This window comes from Buteo buteo, chromosome 22 (assembly GCF_964188355.1).
Source record: "Buteo buteo chromosome 22, bButBut1.hap1.1, whole genome shotgun sequence".
Classification (NCBI taxonomy): Eukaryota; Metazoa; Chordata; class Aves; order Accipitriformes; family Accipitridae; genus Buteo; species Buteo buteo.
The window spans coordinates 4,747,669-4,771,154 of NC_134192.1; the positions used below are offsets into that span (position 1 = coordinate 4,747,669).

Below are 23,486 nucleotides of genomic sequence, written 5' to 3' on the forward strand. Positions count from 1 at the left end.
AGGATGTTAATGAGTAGGCCAAAAGCCCCATATCTAATGGAGTCTCACCTAAACAAAACTACTAAAAAGTCTGCAAAAGTACTGTTTGCTTGAGGTTTTTTTATGCTTGATGCCTCTTAGAATTGCTTGAAGGTTGTTATGACTAATTTTGCAGCAAGACATAATGCTCCCTTCAGGCTAAGGAAGTATGGGAGGTTGGATTTAAGGCTTTTTGTTAGCATTCATTCTATGCTGCCTTAAAAACAGAGGTGTTTAATTTAGCAAAATGTCAGGGTGTATAGAGAGTTTTTTATTTACCTTTAGCAGAAAATTTACCAAGTGATGTCAGACTAGTTACTTTCTTTGAGAAAGCCGATGCAAAGAAGCTCAAAAGTACATGAGAAACTTGCATGAATTGTCTTTCATTTTTCACGTTCCTCACCGACAGATGTCAAGAAATTTTAAAGGCTTTAAAAATATTTTCTGTGAATGCTTTTAGTAAGGAAATGTTCAATTCCAGTCTGAACTTGTTTCAGCCCTTAGTTTGGTCACCTTGATATGAGGAGCTTAAATTTGTATTCCATTCAGAGTTCTAAAACCTAGGGACTGTACCTAAGCACCCTTGACAGTGAAAGACAGTTTCCTTAGAGAGGGGTGTTCTTAGCGAGTGGCTAAATTACAATGTTAAATTTAACTTTTTTCCAGGACTGTTACGCTGTTGTCAGTAGTGTTGCAGGGCTTTTGGCAGCCCAGTATTTCAAGCCTTGAGTGTGGGAGAGAGTGGGTCAGCTCTCTAAACTAAACTCATGTAGTTGACTTTCATGTACTGTCACAATCTGTATTAGCTGTGAATTAAGTTTGTCATATGGGGACTTCAGATTTGCATAAATATTGTAATTATTCTTGAAATAACTAATGCTAGTGTGGCAAATTCAGAATATATTTTCAGATTAAATCCAAATCCATGGTGGTTTCCTACTGTCTTCCTTGCACATCTGTTCTTAGTTAAAAATGCTACCTTCTCTCATCCAGGAGTTTCTCTGTTCTTGTGGCCCAGGGGGTGCAGCTTCTTGCTCTTAGTAACGTGCAAGAATCACAAAGTTAAATTTGTCTTAGTAGTTCTCACTGATGTGGAGCTACCTGGGTATGCAGGATGGCTGAGGCACAAGTTCTGATTATTATGGGTTTTGGTAGCCCTAGAGAACACTCATCACCTTGCAGAATAGCACCAACTTGTGTGAATTAACTTGTCCTCAAAGGATTTCTAAACCAATTTTTTCTGCCTATTTGGTGATTCTGAAAATTACTCAATTATGGAGAAGTTAATATGTAACTATATTTTGCCACTTATTTCCCAGCAAATTCACATGACAAATGTAACATGGGTGAAAAGTGCTGAAACAAAATGTTTTAATTAAAGAAGATCTTAAGGTGACAAATAGTTATGAAATTCAATTTTCTAATTTCTTTTTTTTCTTTCTTTTTTTTTTTTTTTTTAAAGGGTGGAAAGAAGTCTTACAGTGGACCGTGTGGAGGCCGTGATTGCAGTGCTGGATGCAAATGTTTTCCAGAGAAGGGTGCACGGGTAAGTTTGTTTTCACTAATACAGCTAGCCCTTGTGTCTCTTATCAATCTTTTTATAAATAAATAAATAAAACCCAACTTCATATGTGTAATTCGCAATCTAATGATCTCATAAAACAAGAGAAATGATGAAGACCAGCTGCATTTCAAATGTGCCTGGCCAAGGTTTCACAAGCTGTTCTGAAGGTTTACAAATTGCTAGTTTTGCAAAGAGTCTTCAATGGAATCTCATTTCTTTATGTGATCTGAGCCTTAGTTCATAAAATTCAGATGGTTTTTAAGTAGATTATAAAAATTAAAAAGGAAAATCAAAGTAGTGTGGGCTTCCAGTACAGATTTTGCCCAGTCCTTACTGTAATAGCTTCTGTTTGTGGAAGTGTTTTTGACTTTGGTATTTGTGAAGGAACAATGACTCTGAATGAATCTAAGCATTTCCCTTTGAGAAAGTCTTTTGTTTAGCTAAAGGCTGTCTCTCTGAAGTCTGCATTTGAAGCAACCAAATGTTTAAGCAAGTTTTCTATAAAAATCTTGTAATTTCTTTTAATTGTATGGAAAGGCTATAACTTTTATTTTAACGCAGGTGGTTATTTCCTGTCTTAGGGTAATGCAGTGCAGAGCTGCTGACTTCACTCTGCCTTCAATTACAATGTTAATTTTTGTCCCAGACACCATCTACTTAATATTTTCTCTTAAGGACTCTGAAGTATTTTAGCATGTATCAAAAATTTATCTTGTAGATTTTGTTTACAGAGATGAAAGGAGGAAAGAGCTGCATTGTAGGTACTTGAAGAATTAACTTGGGAAGGCTTAAGGAGAAGGGAAATAATACTAGTTGTCTTGTTTAATAAAGCAGTTATTCTTGCTGAAATCATTGAAAAGTCATCCTCTGAGGGAAAACAAAAGAAATTAAGTCTTCTTTAAACACTAGCAATCCTGATTATTTTCCCTGTGTATTTCAGTGACACAGTACGGGTAAATTCAAGGCATCACTTTCTAGGACTGAACTTAGGAAAATGTCGCTATTTAGAAATGATCGTTAGCAAGGGCTTAAATGTTTCTTCAATTGCAGACAGACTTGAGCATGAATTCTTAATTGATAACTGATGATGTGTTTGCTCTGGAAGTATAAAAATTCTTTCAAATCATCATGTGGCAGGGTGAAAACATGTCTAAACAGATAAGCAGAAGAACTTTGCAAGTAAGTTCTCGACATAGCCTAGAATATGAGCTAAAGTCAATTACTCAACACCTTTTGTGATTATATACAGTAAGGGACAGACCTAGTTTGGTTCTAGAACAAAATATCCTGTAAATGCTTTGACCTTTAGAGACCAATGAGCATCATTCTTCTGTCTCTTTACATTCCCGGGGTTCAAGTTGATTGTTTGAACTGGCCACAACACTGTTGACCTTGCAGTTTGAGCTCTTGGCATCTCTTTTGTTAAGATGTCACAAAGATTTTAGGCTGTTTTCATTGCTGACCTGAGAATTCATTTGGCTTTTAGCTTGTTTCTTATGTGACCTGTATCAGTAGGCATTTTCAGTCCTTCAAACACGTGTTCCATCTTACTGAGACCTGTCCATGGAGTAAACTGTCTGCTAAAAGTGGTAATCTTTCTCTTTTACAACACTACTTCCATCAAGCCATGCTGAGCCCTGCTGACACCTTCTTGGACATCTGCAGGCAGCTACTGGAGTCCTGCCATGCCAGAGGATAAGGAGGTGACTGGCTGAACTGGGAAAGGGGATGCTGTGATTATGTATCCTACAGCACAGCTTGTTTCTTGGAGGAGACTGTACACCCTGAGGCTAATTCCTTGGCTTCCTGCCTAGCTTCTCCTCCATTGCTGCAAAACCTCTAAGTTCAGAACAGGCAAATGGGAGATGGGACTTTGCCAATGCCCTGAATCCATATTTTGTTTAAAAAAATGTTTCAGCTGTCAATTTTGCACAATTAACCAGATCAGAAAAAAAGCTAAGTTTTCTTTTTAAAAGAAAGAAATAGCTAAAAAGCACATGAAAAATGACAATAAGCTGACAGTTCAATGAAAATAATATAGGCAGTGTCCTTAAATGTCCTCCTCCCTGCGTGCACTTTTGATCAAGTAAAGCTGTGATGAACTTGTTTCTGAGAAGATACTTTAAAAAAATTATTTAGGCAATAAAAATGTCAAAAGTCCCTAAGACCCACTGCCTGATTAGTGAAAGATATTTCTAGAAATAGGATGTAGGCAAGTAGAACCACCATGTTCTTGTTTTTGATATAGACTGTTAGTGCATGTGCAAGATATATTACAAAAAAAAGAAAAGAAAAGAAGTATAACCTCCCTATCTTTAAGACAGAGCTTGGTAGAAGACTAACCTCTATAAAGTCAGTCAGCTCTTTGTGGAATAGATTGGGATTCTTTTTAGAAAGAAGGGTGGTACAATGTTTGTCTAGCAGCCACTTAAGGAGTTCTTCTAGCAAAGTGGTAAGGCACATCTACAAGAGCAAAATTTCATTTCTGTTAGTTGTCCCAATGGCTTGCATTAACTTCAAAAAGCCATAATGCTAGCTGGTACCCATTTTAGTCTGTTCAGTGAAGTCAATTTCCTATGAAGCCTGCACAAGAAGAAATCTGTTATGGAAGCATCCTTCATCTTAGCCAGTGATTCAGAATTTGTCCTTGTTTCTAATGTTAAGTTAATGAAAAGCCTGGCTCTATGTAATTCAATGGCAAAACTCCTGGGCCACATCGCAACTATTCTCCCCTCTTTATCAGTTCTTACCTTGTAAAGATTCATGGGTAATGGTCCAGTGATTTGTGCAGAAGTCCAGTTCTTAGTGGAGAAGTGTTACCTTCACTGAAAGATCCCACCTAGGACCTTTTCTGGAGGTTTTCTCAGAGGTCAAATGAAAAGATTAAACTGTGTTTGTGGCTCTTACTATTTAAGTGCACAAGAAAGTATCTAGTTAAACTTATATGTCACATGACAGCTTGAGAGTAAATGTAATAGCAGGAGAAGCCCACCAAACTGATTTTGGCCAGTTATAAATCTAGGAATTTTGGATATGGTTCTTCAGTTCCCCTAAACTGCATTGTTAGAACTTATATGGACTTTAATATGAAATCTAACATAATACTGTGCAAAGGAAATGCCAGGTAGCACCACAGAGAATATGAGAGCCCCTACCTACAGCTAGAGTCTCTAGGTGAATATGTGGGACTTCTAAATCTCTGTCCTTACTCCCATTCTTCTGGCCAGCTGAGATACCAGCTATCAAACTAGTACAACAAGGCAATTTTAAAAGGAAGTCTGCTGTGATAGTGGAGGTACTTAAATGTACCCTGCTGCATGCTATCTTTTTGGGAAGGGAGACAGTCTGAACACAAACTTGCACTTATTGAACCCACTTCTGCATACAAGTCTTACATATAGTCCTCTTTCAGAACAACAACTGATAGGTAGAAAAAGTGCTTTATATTAAACTATGAAGTATAAGAGGGAAGGTAGAAAAAGCAGCCGTATTAAATTATAATGTAAGTGAGGAAGTGAATGTGAATTCTGATGCTAGTCTCTATATAGTGAAAAGCTGAATTTCTAATATGTATAGTTCCAGTGCAGGTGAGTGATCTACATCTAGAATATTTTTGGGACTGTCAGAAGAAATTATTGTCTTTAAAAAATGTTTTTTTCATTCCCCTTTCTCACTGTTTGATCCACAGTTTTTAGGCAGGGGTAACACCCTTTGAAAATTTCATGGTGTACTGATGGCTGTCTTTCTAAGAAATGCACTGCAGATAAGTCAACAGTAACCAGCAGGGCATTTTCCCTATTTGCAGAGTTTCAAGAAGCACTAAATAGTATACGGCCTGCACCATTTCATCTTTGCAGCTCATTCTGCATTTGTTTATGATAGTGTTGGCTTTTTTGTTTTTATGTACTGTCATCTACTTTCAAACACTCACGAAGATAAACTAGCAGACACAGTGCTTGTTGCATGTATACCTTCTCCTGATGCCTGTTCACTTATCTTGGAATTTATAACAATATTAGGGTTTGTTTTAAACTTTGCTCAACATGTGCTGGAGCTCTTCAGCTGATACTAATCTTCCATTTTTTCATTCTAAGTCCTGTCCTCACCTCCCCCACGAAAAAAAGAATTTCAAGGGAAAAAAAATTTAGAAATTGTTTCCAAGGCTCCGCAAATTACTCAGAAGAGACTGTGTCCCAGGCAGCTTTTACAGCTTAGAATTGCTGTAAGTTAGGAGAACGTGATGTTACCAATTATAATTAATTTTTTCCTGTGGTATGTGATCATGTAATATAATATATATATTTCTTATGCATCATGTGTTCTTTAAAGCCCATTGAAATATGATGATATGATCAATTAGAAAACTATTAATGGCACTATAGAACCTCTTTCCTATCTCAGAAAAAATCCACACAGAGGCTATTTCTAGCAACTGGTGTGGTTGGAAAAGAGTGTATCTGTAGAAAGAGGTAGTTGGTTCTGAGGATGTGGTGGACATCTTACACTGAATTGAGTCTGGTCCCATGAAGTGAAGGACCTCTGGAGTGCATCAGATATGCTGTGGAGCCCATCTCCTGACCTAGCCTCACTCAAAAGAAACCCTATTTATGTACTCCAAGACTACACTGCTATCTGAAGCAAAGCACAGTAACTAGGAGGGATTGAGTAAGATTGAGAGATTTTGCTCAAAAATGCAGTCACTATCTGAATTAAAGACTAGTGTACCCAGAGATACATGAGATTCCACAGGTTTTCTCTGAAGTTAAAATTATGATAGTAAATGTAGTGTAAATTATCTGTGAGCAATCAAAGAGTTTTTGATAGAATTACTGCAGATCAAACAAGCTAGAAAAGATAGACAGATCCCCAACATCCATGCACTGAACAGCGTAACCTGAGGTCAGAACTTTGGATGATTTAATCTAATTGTTATCTAGCATAAACTAATGTCGCATTGGCAAGAGATCTTAGATTAACTTTTGTCTGGAGCTAATCCCCTCAACTTAATACTGGGTGTACAAAGTGCCTCTCTTGTGATAATTAGTTGAAGATTGGTTGACATTTCTTTGCTATGAAATTGTAATAATTACAACTTGTATTTTTTAATAATGTTTGCTGAATTCTGCTTTGGCTGGTTAAGCACTCTAATTGGAACAGTTTAGGGATTTCCTGATGAAACACAGTTTCTTTGGAAGTGTCGACTCAACAAAATTAATTTTTTTTGCAGAAGTGTTTTACACAAACATACTTGCTGGAGACAAAATTCTGCTAAGCTGTTGGTTCAAACTTCTCTCTGTTTCTATGTGGCTTCCTACTACCTGGCTTGACAAGCACTGTAGGAAATAGTGATGCCATTTCGATATCCATGGCCTACAGGTTAGCCCACTATACCAATTAAAATTGAACCAGACTATGAGATGTTGACATTTCCTTCAAACTGACAGTGCCAAGATATGACCTGTTCTAAATGTTGTCTTAGTGTACTAACCGTGGATAATCAGTCTGGTGGAGGTAATACTGGGATCATTACATAGTTATTTTTATAAAGATCTTTTCACATCCAAGAGAAGGAGGGATTATTGCATTATAGTAGTTCTTGAGAAATGTTGGCCGTTTAACAGTGGTCGTAGTCACTAGATCTTGTAATATGTTTAAGCTTGGTCAAGCAAGACAGTATACAGTAGCAAATACCACTTAATTCATATACAGGAACATGAAATCAGTTCTCTAGTTAGTGTGAGCTCAGAAAAGGAGGTTAGATAATTCAGGTGGGAATGAAATGTTGCTTAATTCTAGGGTGAGTTCTTCACCATCCAGTTTAAAACAACCTGTGAAGCCATGCTTCCTGGCTTTCTCTCCTTGTTACCTACACCCAAAGATTTCTCTCCAGGAGCCTTCCTCTTAGAATAAATACAGCCAATTATTTTTTCCTGTTGCAAAAGAACCCCAAAGTTTGGTCTAGACTACATGTATGTTTTGCCATAATTTCTGATTTCACTTCCAGGCTTCTAAACTGTTACTGTAGGTTCTTCCTTTCCACTTGCATTGTAGGCAACCTCAAGTCCAACTACTGTGCTGTGTTCCCTGAAAATACTTTGTTAATGTCTTGTATCCAAACATGAGGGGCTCAGATCTGGTAGACATGCTAGGCCTCGGTACTTTTCCCTCCTTTGGCTTTCACAATTCCTCTCTTCTATTTTTCTGTTTATTCATTAGCTTTCTCAATATAGTGAGTTGTTTTCCTTTTGTCTCCCTCTGCTGTCAGCTGTACATCCCACCAGACTTGTACAAATGTCTTTACAAATGGCTCGCTGTCACCTTAGATGCAAGAGTGCCAGAAGCTAATGTCCTGTTTTTAATGAAGTTCTCCTTTTCCTCCTGTTCTCCTTGCTGTTATCAACACCAGCATCTTTTTAATCAATCCGCTGTCTTAGATGTCATCCTTGACTTGTCTCTTCCTGCCAGGTTATAACCAATTTGTGGTTATAATACAATATCTCCATTTCCTTCCTGTCTACACATCAACAATTCACACCACTTTCTTCTGGCTACAGCAGAAGAATCTATAGTCTCCTTTCTGACTGGTATCTGGAAATACGGCTTGTAAACTGTTGTCCTGTCCTGCTTTTCTGTGTTTCGTCTCTTTGTGACTTTTTATTGTCTTTTAGTTATATATGAAGATGAAAGATCTTAGACTTTTGCATATGTCAACCTCTTGTAAGAAACTTCATCAGCCTGTCCAATTTCTCTCCTTTCCTCATCCTTCTTTCTATACCAGCTGATTGTGTGATATCTTAGGTTGAACTCTAAGGTAGACTGACTGCAGTGTAACTGAATGTGCACAGCAGCTTAGGAAGGCAGGCAGGCTGCTCTCTACCAAGGCTTCTGAGCACTAGCAATCAGCCAGCAACCAGACCCTTCTCCTCCAAATGTGAATGTAAGAGCTATACTTTGTTTTAAATTATTTTCATGTGTTGCAGTTTTGACAATATTGCAGTACTTTCACCCTTAGCAAATACTGGTCATGGAATATATGTAAATGATGTCTAATTCTTGTTCAAATCTCCTTCTGGTTAAACAAATAAAATGCCATCATTTGATTTGGGAAGAGGATTATCTGTAACGTTGAAAAATGTTGACCATCTGTTCTCTGTCATTAAGAAGTTTTGGCAATATCTTGAGAGAAAATGAGGTAATAGCTAAGTCAAACAACTTACGTGCCAGCTGCTTTTTTAACAACTGCCAAGATTTTTTTATTTTTTTTTAAGTAATAAAACTAACTTTGCCAAATGCGGCATTAAGCAATTATTGTACATGTCCTCCTGACCCAACCTAAATACGTTGAGCCTAGCCCTCTAATGAGAACCGCACCATATACTAACTAAAACAACATAAATAAAACAGATCTCATTGCATTTGAAAGTATCCCTTACGCAACGGGTATCAAGACCAAACCTGTTCATATGTACAGTCTTACATCATCTCTTATAATCTCAAGTACATTTGTGAAGACTTCTCGAGGGGACAGGCATCCATCTTATCTTACAGACGTCGTAGAATTCAGTAAGGGTGAACAACTGTACTTAAGCAGGCTAACCAAGGAGTCTTTGGTAGCAAATCATGTTTCCATGATTCGTTTTGCAGTTTGGCCAAAAGGACGTGTGCACTAAATGAGGCTAAATATATTCTAGGAAACATATCCCATAAAGAAAATTTCCACAGCTTTCAAAACTAACCAGAAACCGTAGCATTGCTGTATCACCAGGGTGGCTGAGGTGACTCTGTGACGTGAAACTGTTTCTAAATCTGCCTGCAAGGGCAGCATATTTTGTAATTGCAGTGGGGACCTGTGTTTACTTTTTAAATCAGCCAGAACGTGGATCCTCAAACTGCGTTCCATAGAGCACTTCCAGATGGCTTGGAAAAGCCTGGCAAAGAAGTATCTGTCACTGTTCAAGTAACTGTGCTTCATGTGAGTTGCAACCCAGGATTTTAAAGTCTTTCCAGTGTTTTGGGAGGAAATGGAGCATTTAAAAAGCTCCTTGCTGCATCCTACAATGCTGGGAGTTGTCTTAGCTTGAGAAGAAGTTACGTAGTCTCACTATACCAAGTGATTGTCTTTTCTGTTTCTCCTTTCTAGCCTGAAAAAAGTCTCTGGTTTTTCTCAAATTGAGCTTCTCAAAAGTGAGGTGTTAGTGGTATGGATTTAAGCTGAGATGACTACTGAAAGTCACATGGTTAGCTGGTGGCAGAATCAGATTGCTCTGCTGTGTACTTTGATATGTCCTCCTCATCTGAAGACATAGTAAACCATGATTCTCTCTGCTCTGATGCTGGCATTGGGAGCTGAGGGCGCAGGCATGTTGCCCTGGGAATAGGTACTTTATAATTTCTTGCTTACACAAACTGCCACGGCTACCACTGGTAAATCTGGGTGGGTAAAGTACTGTTCCCCTTGAAGCCAGTGCTGTCACTCCCACTGATTTCATTTTATGTGTGTAGACAGATGGGAAGAGGGAACCAGACTAGCCTTCTCCCTCCCTCTTTGGAGCCTTGCCATGACTGGGCTTCTATTCTAGCTTTGTATCTGTGGCACTTTCTCCAAGACCAAAAATGACAAGTTGTGCTACAGACTTGATCCGTATGGACAAACCAGAGAGTTCAACAACAGTTTCCTAGTAACCCCCCCTGCTTCCTAAATACTGGAGAGTAAAAACATCCGCTTATCCAAATTTTTTCTTTATAAAAATTAAGTCCTTCTTGGCTATAGAATGGAGTGTTTGACAAATCCATGATGCTTTACTTGCCATATAACTCCTTAGAACAGGACTAACATGGACCCTTCAGTTTCTCTTGTTCATTCGTTTATTCACAGTAGGTGAAGAGTTGTAAATGTTCTTAAAATTGAGCCACTTCACCTTGCAGTCAGAAAGACAACTAACAATTCCTGTAGAAAGAGAAACTCACTGGTGTCTCACCCAGGACAGGAAAAGCAGATGTTAACGTGAGTCTTTGGAACATATGAATGTCTAGTTGGGCTTTTGCTTAAGAAAAGCTGTAGGATTTTGTCCGATGATTCCTGCAATGATGTCTCCGTTGAAAAGAGATGATTAATGCCCTCTTACATTTGAGAAATGGCACAAGACTTTGCCTTTCCTCTCCAAGCAGTTAACAGACAAGAAGGGGTAACTTATATCCTGCCCTGAAATTACCCAACTGGCATTTTCTTCTATCACATCCTGTATCATTCATGTACGGAATTTGTCACCTAGACTGTGTCTTAGCCTTTTTCTCCAGGTTAAGTTCTCTTTAATACCTTGTTTTCTTCATACCCTTCTCCTCTCACTCCATCCCCAAACTTGCCCACCTTCTAATTAAGTGTGATTGTTTCAGAATATTCCTGGTACTAATTATTTTTTAAGCTTCTTAAAATGAGAAGAGGTGCCCTTTGCAGAAACTAGTCTTTTTTAAAGAGTTTCAGTTGGCAGTAAGTGAAAGGTGTGACACAGATTTTCGGTGTGATCTCTTGAGTAAGTCAGCCTCTCAGAAACAGAAGGATCACAGAACCAATCTATGAGCAAGGCCCAGTTCTAAGAGATTTGGCCGACAGTCAGGTTAGGAGCCAATTCATGAGCCAGGAAAACAGCCGACAGCAGGGATTACTACAAAGCAAACTTAATTAGGCAACAGATAGGCAGGAAGTACGCCAGTCATGGAGCCTGCAGCCAGCTAGAGCACACAATGAAGATGGTTAACCAGGCAAAACTCTGTTTGTAGTGGTAAAAGAGGCTGTAGTGCCAATTAGTTGGAAGTAAACCCAAATGCATGGGTCCCCCAGGCTGGCTGTCAACCCCTGTTTTCTGGGGAAAATGTGCAGTATTTTTGGTATGAATTGCAGCTTTTCCTGATAGGAAATCATAGATTTCAGAAGATAGGAGAACATCCTGACATTTCTCAGCTTTCCATGGTGAGTGAGGTTGATAAGCTGTTTAGAGATAGTTTCCCTGCTTCAGAAGAGAAGAGGACATGTATACCTGCAGCAAAAAAGAATAGGACCTGTGAATTAACTGTAGGTTAATGCTTCTTTTTGACTCTGGTATATAACACCTCTTGTGCCTTTAATGGAAATATCCAGGCATTCTCTGAATTTGGAAAAGGTAATACAAGAAGAAAAAAACAAGAAAGGGAATCTGAATCACAATGCCATGTATGCATTATTGGTGCAAAAAATTTTACTTCAAAATTAGTTTTTATTGCTTAGAATCATCTGGAGGATTCTGGAGTGTGTTACCTGGTCCCTCTGTATGACAGTCTGGTAAGTTTAAAACAAAAGATGACTTCCTCAATGGGCTATTTTGTCTGTGAGTAGGTGGGAATTACTCTAGGGTCATGGAAAAATGAGAGGGAACAGTTTGCTGATCATCTGAGAACTGAAAAGTCAGTGATTTTGGGAAATAAAAAAGAAGTACTGAAAATCTTAGTCTATGACTAAGCTTCATCAGCATTACAAGGGATTATTAGAATAAATGCAAGATTGGTACAAATAGTCTATATCTTGTTCATGAATGGTAGGCAAGGAGAATGGGGAGAAGCTGTCTCCTTGTGAATGAGGAACATGTATGCTTGCTGGTGTCCAGGAAAATGTCAGGGGTGATTTTTCTAAACACTTGATGGTGAAGAAGATGGAAGAAATGAAAATGAGGGATCGTTATCACAATAGGCATCTTGCATAGGAGATCTGACCAAAAAGAAAAGGGAATGATGGCTTTATTTTGGACAAATAAAGGGGCATCCAAATAATAGAACATAGCAGGAATATGAGATAAACGAATAGCATGCAGGATACAGAATGGTCTGGCTGAGAATCTGGGTATAAGCATAAATTGTATAAAAATAGCTATTAAATGGTGGAGCACATAGCCTTTAAGAAAGAGGAGGGAGCAGTGTGCAGGGATGGTGCATTCTGAGCTTGTGTGTAGGAATGACAGTGCAGCATGGCTGAGGGGAAAATGGCATTTTCTAAATGATCCTGTATGAAAGACTCCCAAGTTTAAGTGTGGAAAAAGAGAGGTGCTGGTAAAACAAGATAAAGAAAGAAGAGTATCAACTCTTCCCTCCACCTAATTCTGCAAAAACAGGAGGAAAAACTCAGGTGTTTGCCAGTCTCCTTCTTTTAGGCTGTTGATTAGGGACATTTAGCTGTTGCTCTGCAATAAGTTATAAATCCATTAGATAAAACAAGCATATTTTCACAACTATCTAATGTTAAGCTGATTTTGTGGGTGATATGTTTCATACTCTTTGACCTTCTGTGGAATTTGCCAACATAGAAAACTTGGAGGGAAGGTGTGAACTGCAACAAGAAAGGGATACCTGAGTTGTACCAGGTATCTCATCCAGTTACTTGTTTTGGGAAAAGGAACATTTTAGTAGTCTGAAAAGTAGCCTAGATACAAATGCCCTTATTAATAATGGGTGACTTTTGAAAGATTTTTTTTTTTTGGTCTTTTTTTAAAAATGTCAGAGTGTTGCCAAAACTAATAAACAAAAAGTCAAAGTAATTTAAAAATGTCTGGGTGTAATCCATAATAAATACAGTACAAATGATACACAACTTTTGAAGGACTATTAAAAAGAAATCTCTGGTTGACTCAAAGCTTCTTGTACTTTTTTTTTAAATGATCAAAGAAAGCTCTCTGATAAAATGACTCAGCATGTGCTGAATTTTCAGTGTACAGTAAATGAAGAATTTTTTAGTATCTAGTGTTAAAGCTAAGGGTGATGCAATTCTGCACTTAATTTTGTCTTTCAAAGTTCTATAAAGCTGTTATCTTTTAAGATAGATCTCTTAGGTTTGTGTTCACATCCATAATATTCTGCTGGAACAGTATAGCAGAACTTGTTCTGCTGTTTAGTTGAGCTGTGTTCTGTCCACCTGCTCCTGAAGCTGGGGTATATATTAGCACAGTGGCAAATCCACTTCAACACCAGATTTGTTCTGCTCATATCTCTATTGCCAGATGGGCAACATCTGCCTCTTGCGTGTCTGGGTATTTCCATTTCTTGTCAGGTTCCAAAAACATAATCAAAATTCATAAATGTGGAAAAAAATAACAAATACATCAGCCAGTATATTCTTGCCATAGCTATGTTTGGTGCAAACTGCTACACTTAGGGAATAGATTCTGGTGTAAAAGAACTGTAAGCTCTTGGAGTGTATATGCAGAGCCCGTGCTCTGCAAGGCAAAGTTGCTCTATATAGCATATTTTCAGACTGTACCTGTGTGTTAGACATAATGAATGTAGGTCATGGAACCAAAGAAGTGTCTTGGATCTGGGCATCCTGTCCACCCCTATAGTTGCAAGGTTCATAAATAATCCTGTTCAGTAAAGGAGGGGGGTTTTGCTTATTTATAATGAATTTATTATTTGTAACTTGAACCCTTAACTGCAGTGATGGCTGGTTTGGACAGATGAACAATGACATCACTCTCAAAAGCGCAGAAGTTATAGCTTGTATACTTTGATAGATAATTCCTGGGAGATGTACAGCATACTCGCTCCCAATTATTTGGAGTGGTACAGTAATGCTTACCCTCAGCCCTTCCTGTGAATCACAGTGCATGCTTATCAGTAATCTTTTCATTGGAAACACTGTTTAATGTAGTTCCACAAATATATTGAGGACTGCTTACTCTGTCATCATGAATCACACTTTGTGAACAGCTGCAATGTAAATCAGGATATTCTTATATGAGAAATATAGGTAATGGGTATTTTCTAGCAAATTTTTAAACAGTTTTTTTGTAAACAGGCTTCTTTGTGAAGCTTGATTTCCCTTGATGCTTACTGTGTTGGCCATTCTGAATACCTACATGATGTTGTTGTGGCCTTTCTTTTATTATGATGACTAATGACTGAGGATCCCAGCTGAGATGGGGGAAGTCCTGCAGTGCAGGGCAGTTACAAACATACAGGAGACAGTTGGTGCTCCAAAGTTCTTTCACTCCATGAGAATTAGTTTAGTTATAAGTTTTCTCAAGTTTTAGTTAAGAAATCTGTTACTCAACTGTATTTTCAGGAAAGTAGGTGACTTAATAGAAAATCTTCTGAAATAAAACACTAAAAGGTTAGCACTCTGTACTCCTTAAGAGACCTCTGAAAATAGTTAATTGATTCTTCTGGAATATGATTTCACTCCAAACTTAGACATGTGAATGAGAAGATAGCAGAAGAGGTTGTTCTTGTCTCATTTTAATTAGGGCATGTCTTCTTAACAGTACAAAATGTTTTTGGAGGATATCAACCTTTGGAATATCCTTAGCAGTGGAAATACAGCCCAGCCTGTCTCACAGCAAATTCAAAATAAATAAATAAAGTCTGCATGCAAAATCAAGGCAGCAGGTGGTCATTCCCTGTATAACTCCAGCTGCACTTGAGCTGTAAATCCAAAGCATTACAAAACTAGCAACAGGACACCCAGTGGTTCCTTGTAGGCTTGGATCAGTGTTCCTGGGACATTAAAGGAAATTTTCATAAGATTTAATGTTTTCTCTTGAAACAATAAATGACATAAGTGTTATCTCCAGACTTTTTCCAGAGCAGTGAAGTAATTAAACTTCACTTGTTTTTCTAACATCAGGACTAAAACCTGAACTAATCTATTCTAACCATTCCCTTCTTTTTTTATCAGCCGGAATGTTAACTCCTGAGAACATTTGGGTGAATAATAGTTCTGCTTACAGTGGCTTTATTTTGTGCACTGGATGACAGAAAGCAGGCAGGGTTTTCTCCACAGTGTTAATGTAGGTGCCGTATTCTGCATTACTTTTTTCTTGCACAAGCACGTGTCAGGTGTACCACATTTAAATGTCTTTAGATTTATTCCATTTGATAAAACAGTATCTGCTGTGAGCAGCGCCTCTGCTCTGTTGCATGCTTTTGTTGTTACTGGTATTATGAACTCTTCAGCCTATACTGAAGAGGAAAGCTGGGTTCCATTGGTGTTATTGAGGGATTTGCTGTCATCTGTAAGGAAGCCAGGATTTTAATTTTCAAAGCTTTAAAGCAAATTGCTTACAGGGTTCTAAGAATGACTGTTCAAACAACCATTTATGTGGGCCATTTTATGCAAATTTTGCATAAGGGAAGCAGTTTCAATAGCAAAACCTCCCGATGTATTTTTCTTCACACTTGTTTAAAAGAAGCCGTGTGAATGCTACATACAGTGTTGGCAGGATGTTATAGATGAAGAAAGTGCATTTCTATACAGCTGATCTCCTTTGCAAAATGAAGACTTAATTTGTTTTGCAAATTATACTTAATTGTGACTGTGCTGGGTAGATGTGACATTTCAGAACAGTGTCCATCATACTTCACTGAGTTCCAGTGCAGGGCATTACCCTTGGAGGAGGTTGCAGACACAGCCCTGTGAGCTGGCTACTAGAAACATACACAAGTTCCTGATGATAAACTTTGATCAGTTCAATTACTTCAAAGAGGTGAAGATTTTCTCTTCAGCAGATAGACAAACAGGAATGGGCAGTGAGAAGGAAGAAACATTGTGGTTTTTTTCCTGTCTTACTGTATCACAGTGTAGTTTGCCCTGGAGAAAAAAAGCAAGCTATGTGTCCCTCAAGGGGAGTGAAGCTTGAATGGTCCTTCCATCTTGCGCAATAGGCTTCTTTGAAACCTCCAGATATGTGATCTTTTCCAGACCTCCTCTCTGAGCAGCACAATTCTGCCATGTTCCCAGGCTCTGACTTGCAGTGGCACATCAGGAGAAGCATTTAAAAGTGGTTTCCTTGCCCTTGCAGAAATGGGTTTGGGATTTTAGTTATTTCATAAAATGTCTTAATGACTTCTGAGTGATCGTGGTGCTTGTATCCATTTCAATGACGTTTCAGTGTTTAAAGACCTGCAGAGGAAAATGGAGGAAAACGCAGTTTATGCAGTCTTTAATTTTTTTCTTTTCTTCCGTCTTACACTTTTTCAGTAAATGCATCTCTTGGCACAAGGGAAATTGAAGTGGGAGTGTGTTTCATTTAAAAAAATAACATCCTCGTTAAATAACCCTGTACTTAATTAAATTTCTTCTGTTTTAACTGGACATAGAAACAAATAACTGTGACAAAGGAAAATAAAGATTCTTGAGGAATACTGAGTTACCTCTGATAAGAACCGTCTGGCATATAAATAATTAATTTTTTTTCACTTATGCTTTACTAACAAGGTCAACATTTGGTTCACATTTCCTCTTTGTACTTTGGGATTACTTATGAGTAAAGCCTAATAGATTTGAAGCCTAAAGCCCTGTTTGTAGGACTTTTTTTTAATCACTTTTTTGTTATATATTGGAAAGCACATGGTACAACTGGCTTCTGCCTAGTAAGTACGTGAACACAAACAAGTATCGTAGTTCCCTATTTGATAATTGTGAAGGTACTGAGAAGAAAACATGACCAGTTTCCACACTGTTAATAGTACAGCTGCAGTTATTATCTTGGTAGCCAGCGATGTTACTAGGGATTGCTTTCAGTGCTTCAGACTATGGCCATAAAGTTCTTAGAGGACCTGGCAAAAGTCACCTTGGAAAAGTCGCTTCATGTTTCTGTGACTGTTTTCACTTCCTTTTATTGCTGGTCTCAGCTGTTTATCCTAGGGCTGTCTGAGTTGTCTTCAGTAGCGTAGGTCAGAGACGACCTAAGGCAGCAGTGTGTGACTTGGCACACCTATGATAAGGTTATCATGAACACAGGTAGCTCACAAATCCCATCAGGGCTCATTTCATACAAGTCATGTTTTTTTAGAGAGGGTCTGCAACTGCTTCTACTTCCTGCACTGGTTATGCTGTGTAACTGCAAGGAATGTTGAGTTTTATGGTTCAGGCCAGGACCTTGGACCTGTCCCTTCCAAGTTGCATGGGAGTGAGCATGGTATTTTCCTTTGATGTATACCCAAACTTATCTAAAGCCTTACAGCTAGGCAGATACGTGCATCTGCCTGCTTGGATGCCAGCTAAGTGCAGGCTTCAACTTGGAGTCAGGTCTACACTCAAAATACAGTGTTGATCCATCTTATGTGTTTGCTACTCAAAATGGCAGAGCACATGGATGGAGTTTAGCTCAAAGAGCCTGGTCCTATTTGAAGATGGAAATTCTGTTAATAAAAAGGGAGCTGCAGTTCTGATAAGTCTATAATTTATGTTTCTGGCCTGACTTTAGAAACTAAGTTGAATCGTGGGTGCACACACAGTGAAAAATTGGCTTTTTGAATGGTAAAGGACCATCCCCCAGGCTGACTAGCCGTGTTCAAGATACATGGCAGTGTAAATAATTTACTTTCTGCCTGTCCTTCTTGTTATTTCTTAAAATAATCCTCTGGGATATTAAATGTAAGTTGATTCCCTTCAACAAAGAGTTTAAATAAGTTCTCACATACTTATTTTATGTGTGGAAATGTTGGCCTGAAAATAGATGTAAAGTAAACTGTGAAGAGGAGAGTTATGAGATTTTATGCTTCCATGGAATTCGTAGCTGCTTGTCCATCCCCTCAACAGATCAGCAATAGTAATATCCCCTGTAAAGAAGCTGCTTCTCTTCAGTGTTTGGTAAGTTAAGGAGCACTATGGCCAGTGTGGTTTTACTATATTACTGTTTCTGGCATATTAAAATTTGCACGCGAAAAAGCTCTGGCACAATTACTGTCTTTTCATCCTGTCTCAAATCACAAGGTTGCACAAAAATGGTCTGATTTTATAGAATATGAATAGAATTAATACAAGAGATGAGAGAGGAAATGTATTGCACTCACCTTTCAGTGGTCTCTTCCTGAAAGAGTAACACAGGAATGAGAAGTTCCTTCTGGGAGGAAACAGTACATTTTTAATACCTCAAGATTTTTGGCTGCTCTTGGTCCCATCTGAATTGTCTTTAGCAAATACTTGTTGTGACTTTAGGCTGAGATTTTTTCAGAACTATCTAAGAAGGGTTCTGAAATTGAATAGAATTAAGTTCCTTGTTCCCAATAGTAATGGGATTTGGGTCTGTTAATATCATTGGTCTTCTGCTGGCCTGTTGTGAGAGGCATAGCTATTTCATTTCTTCTGAAGAAACAGTGACCAAGGAGTGCCCGTTGTGCCAGTCACCTTCAGTAAGTGGAAGGACTCCTCACTTCTTGCATTCCGATGAGATCTCCCAGTTGAATGTCCCTGCCGATTCAGTGTGTGCTTCTGCTGTCACTCTCCCTCTTACCATGGAACATTTTCTTTTTATTTCCTTCCCTCCAGCATTGAGGACAATATGCTCTATGGTCACCCCTCGTGCAAAGATAGGAACTGGTTCAGCTAGATAACGTTGAGTCCACACTGATAGCTGAATACAACCAGGTTGCTCAGGGGAAGCTTTCCAGAGGTGCTGGTACTAAGTTAGCTCGCACTCTAACTCAGGTCCTGAAATGAGAGTCTCTAGGTATGTGAGTTCTCAGTGTTGTAAACAAGAAGAGCTGTAGGGAGACATTCAAGCTTGCATTGTAAATACAAAGAGTGGGAGAAGGAAGCTAAAATGGCCTGCTTTTCCTGCCATTGCTTGTGTCATCTGCATTAGTTGTCAGTCAGACCCAAATCCGGTCATACCATTGATAGCCTCGCTGAAGACATGGAAACATGAACAAAAGCTGAGGGCAATCAGGACATTGCAGGATTAGGTCTTCAGAACAAACTGTTCTTCAGGCAGTTAGCGAACATGTTTGAAGTTGTTTAGTTTTAAGAAATCTGACTTGCAAGTCCTTGTTTGAAGTGGCTGGGGAGCCAGTCCTTCAGCAAGCAGAGTATCATGAGTGTGGTAGCATCTGTTTTGTGTGGGGATACATGAACCACAACCGCATCTTCTCTTGGTGTCTGCCATTGACTTTATACTGGGGTCATGTTCCTCTTTGCCAGTAGAAAGGAGCACGTTGCACAGGAAACTTGTCTCAAGAGTTTCAGGAAAAGGCACTGTCAGGTGAGAGGAGGTTGCAAAATTGGATCTTATCCACATGTGCTCTTCAGAGTAAATCCTTCCTCTGTTCCTATACATTACGTTATTGGTGAAATACATCAGCAAATGTTTATAGTCAAGGAAAGTTTGTACTAACACTGTGTCATGCAAATCTGTTTATGTTATAAATAGGGAACACTAAGTTAGCTCCATTTTGCTCCAGATGCAAGCGTCTTATTAAATATTTATACATGGACTAGACTGTTTACTTTGCACCTCATAGTATAGTTGTATTGGGAAGATCCAGAACACCTGGGTTTTAGTGAGGTCTTAAGGAAAGTTTGCTTCAGCTTTCCAAAGTAAAGATTAAGAGCTCACTGAATTAGTGACTATATGACAGGAGAGTTTTAAATGGAGAAGTATCAGTTCTAGAGGTACATTTCTAAAGTTGTGATTAACAAAATATTGGTGAATACCAGATCTTGATTTCACTCTGGTTCTGCTGCATTCCTACCCTTCTCAGACAGACAAGTATCAGAAATTTCAGAGAAATACCAGAGTTTCCTCCTGGTTTAGCTTTGTTGGAGGTCTGTTCTTTACAATAGTAAAAACCAGTTGCTAGCATTAAGTCACTTGGCTGGCTTCAGTGATGGTACTCTAGATTTATCTAAAAAAAAAAAAAAAAAGAGCAGGGTCCTGGACCAGTGTTACAGGTGCGCTGGCTATGTAAAGCATCCTTTTCTTTTTTTAAGAGAGGCTGTAGATCTAGCCTTCCTTTTCATCTTTAGGCGTAACTATACATATGTAATCTGGTATCCAGAAGTAGAGACTGGTGTGAGAACAGTTTCACTGACTAGGCAGACAGCAGAAAAAAGCCTGAACTTATTTTGCAGAGGATAATCCAGTTTCTTGGTGTTGAAACACTGATTGCCTGTGTGTTTAACAGTTGTATCACTTGAAGAAACATGTAAAAACCTTAATGTTTTTTAAAATACAAAAGTGTGAGTGAAAAGCTTCGCTGATCTGTAGAACAAAAGCTATAGCTATTCAAAATGAAAGCCAGTTATTTATGTGTAATCTTGCTACATTGCGCATTATGTTAGAGAGACTGGGGAGCACTAGTTTTAAGCCATCACCAGTGTTTTTTAGTGTGTGCTCTAATCTTGCTCTGTCTGCACAACACTGGAAGCATTGCTGCTGTCCAGTCATTTTGCAAATCTAGCAAGAGCTTGTCTGATCAGCACTCACCTTCAGCAAATATCTGCTCACTTCACCATGAGATGTGAACATAAAGGAACATTAACTGTTTCTCTTGAGTGCAGTGGCCTGGGGTTTTAGGCAGCTTTGAATATAAATGGTCTCTGAACAAATTTACACACGTTTCTAAGATCTAGTGCCCTTTGCTTGCTCCTAAATGCCACTGCGTATCAGAAACTCCCTACCCTAATTCTTTCTAAGCACAACTAGCTATTCAAGTTACAAACTTTGGAGGGTTTCCAAAACCATAGCAAGCACCACTTGCTTGTCAGAACTAGTAGGGTTTATTCTTTTTTTGTTAAACATGCAGCATTTGATCTGATTTTAGCTTTACGGAGTTAATGCTTTAACCACTGTATTCCAAGAGTGAAGGAGCCTTATTCTTGCAAGATGAAGAACTAATGAAATGTAGTTATGACTAATAATGTGCTTTGCTTTTTTCTGGTGACTCTTTCTGAGCTAATGTTCCCTATGTTTAAATTAATTTCCAAATATTTTGCACAAGTTTTGGAAGTAAATGAAACTTACAGTTCTAGGTATGTACTCTTAAAATCTGCTTTTCCCTTGGATTTGTTTGGATAAGATTTAAGAGTTGTATGTGCTGTATAAAATTTGCATTCCAGTCTAAACAAAAAGTATATTTACAAATTGTCTGCTTAGTTTAATTTTGATGGTTCTTGCCACACAATGCACTGTTTGAGATACTCTTCTCTTGATATATCAGTGTTAAAATATTAGAATTTCCCAATACTCCTGTGCTGAAACCTAACCAGAAAATTTAATTGCAGAAGAGATTTTGTTTAAATCAATTTCTTTTTACTTACTTATCACTTGATTACTTTTTCCTTGCATTGAACTTGCATACTACTACAAATGCTACAGAGATTTCTTATACCATCTCTGTAGAAGAATCAGATTATTCCAGTAAATTAGAAACATATCTGTCCTGTAACAGTTATATTAATGTGGGAGGTAAAACACTATTTCCAGCAGAATTGGAAGACACCATCCAAATGGTTCATATTTTAAAAGGAACATTTGTGCAAAGACTCTAGTTTCTTTGGTCTGATGCTTGTTTTCAGTATTTATAGTACAGCAGGGCCTGGGGCCTCAGTTACACATCAGGATCAGTTGTACTTTGTATAAACAACAAAAAAAGCCCTGCACCAAAGAACTGTTCTTCTAAGCATTAAATTTACTGGTTTTTGGAGAAAAGCACACAGCTGGGACAAAACCATGGAACTGTCCCAAACTGTAGCTGGACACAAGAGCAGATCTGGATTTTCATCCATTTGCTTTCAACTGTGGAGCATTTGGACTTCTTGTTCACTGCAGATGTAGTAGGGCTGTTTAAAGATCCATTTAATGGATCTGCAATATAATGAAAATAAAATGATCCCCAGTATACACACAAACAATGTTGAAGGATAAGACATGAGCCAGAGAAGGAGTCTCAGAGTATGTTGGTACAGTCTGATTCAGGCAAGCACATAAATTCAAGTGGCTTCTTCCCTCGAGGTGACTCTAGACTGGGAGTGGAATGAGGCAGCATACAGCTGTCCATACGTGACCAGGTGAATGTGCTCTCAGAGCATGCAGGCTCTCAGCAGAGTTAAGGAGCCATAAAACCACCACAAGATGTGGAATGTCCTATTTCTAATCATTAGAGCACGGATCAAGTTTTAGCATTCTTTTGTTTAATTTAAAGAAAGATAGATCACTAATTTGACCCTTATTGGATGGCTGAATGTATGTAGATCACAAAATTGAGATAGACTTAGAGCGAGTGGTGCATGATATCTTCAAGACAGTATTGTCTCTCTGAGCGCGGGCCTGCTAAGTGCTAAATACAGGTGGGGATCTGATCTCTCTTGCTTTCATGGAAGGCTGCTGGACTTGGAGATACAAAAAAAAGCCTTTGAAGCTGCTGATATTTTGAAAAGGATATGCACTTCACATATTGCTTCAGTGGAGAGGGAAAGAAAATAGTCGGTGTTAATGGTTAGTTGTTTCTTTAACAAATACAGTATGAGCTGTTAACACTAGAGTGGTGTAGTGATAGAAAAAGAGAAAAAAACCCCTGCTATCAAACAAAGTAATACTGATCTGATACTGGTAAATCATGATCTGAAGACTAGAAGTGCCCCCAGATTTCTTCCCCACTTGCTGTTGCATACAGCAACACAAAGACCAAGGAAAATGTATTTTTCTTTTCTTTTCTTTGTTCAGCAAAGACAAAGTTTCTGGATAGTTAATTTCACTTCCCCAGGATAAAATAACTGTTATTCCAGTTGACAGATAAGAGCTTTGATACTGCAATGTTACTTATGTCAATAGAAAAAAAATTGTGTCTGGAAAGGAAGGAGAAGATGATGCAGCTTTTGAGACTTAAGCAAAATCCCAGTGTTCAGGATGCAAGTCCTGTGCTTGGGCACATCCTCTGAGAGAGCTGGGAAAATGAAACCCAGGTTCTGCAGCCTGCTTTTCCCATGACCACCTGTGAAACAGCCATTTAGCATTTGTGTGCCTGTTTCTTGGCTTTATCATTTGGAGCAATAGTAAAAGCAGGGAGGTGGCCACCAGATTTGATATAAAAACTAACTAGCAAGAGTCTCCCATGCACATCCTCAGTGCTTAGTTTCATGGTACAAGCAAGGACACAGTCCATTTCC

The 23,486-nt window shown here is 38.5% G+C and overlaps 1 protein-coding gene across 3 annotated transcripts in view; it reads left to right on the forward strand.

The window, feature by feature from the left end:
- Positions 1-23,486, forward strand: part of COL4A6 (collagen type IV alpha 6 chain) — a 142,714-nt gene that overhangs the window by 49,225 nt on the left and 70,003 nt on the right. For all 3 annotated transcript variants that reach the window (XM_075053673.1, XM_075053671.1, XM_075053674.1), the window contains exon 4: positions 1,481-1,564. In XM_075053673.1, coding sequence (XP_074909774.1) covers positions 1,481-1,564 — 84 coding nt within the window. The remainder of the gene's footprint in view (positions 1-1,480; positions 1,565-23,486) is intronic.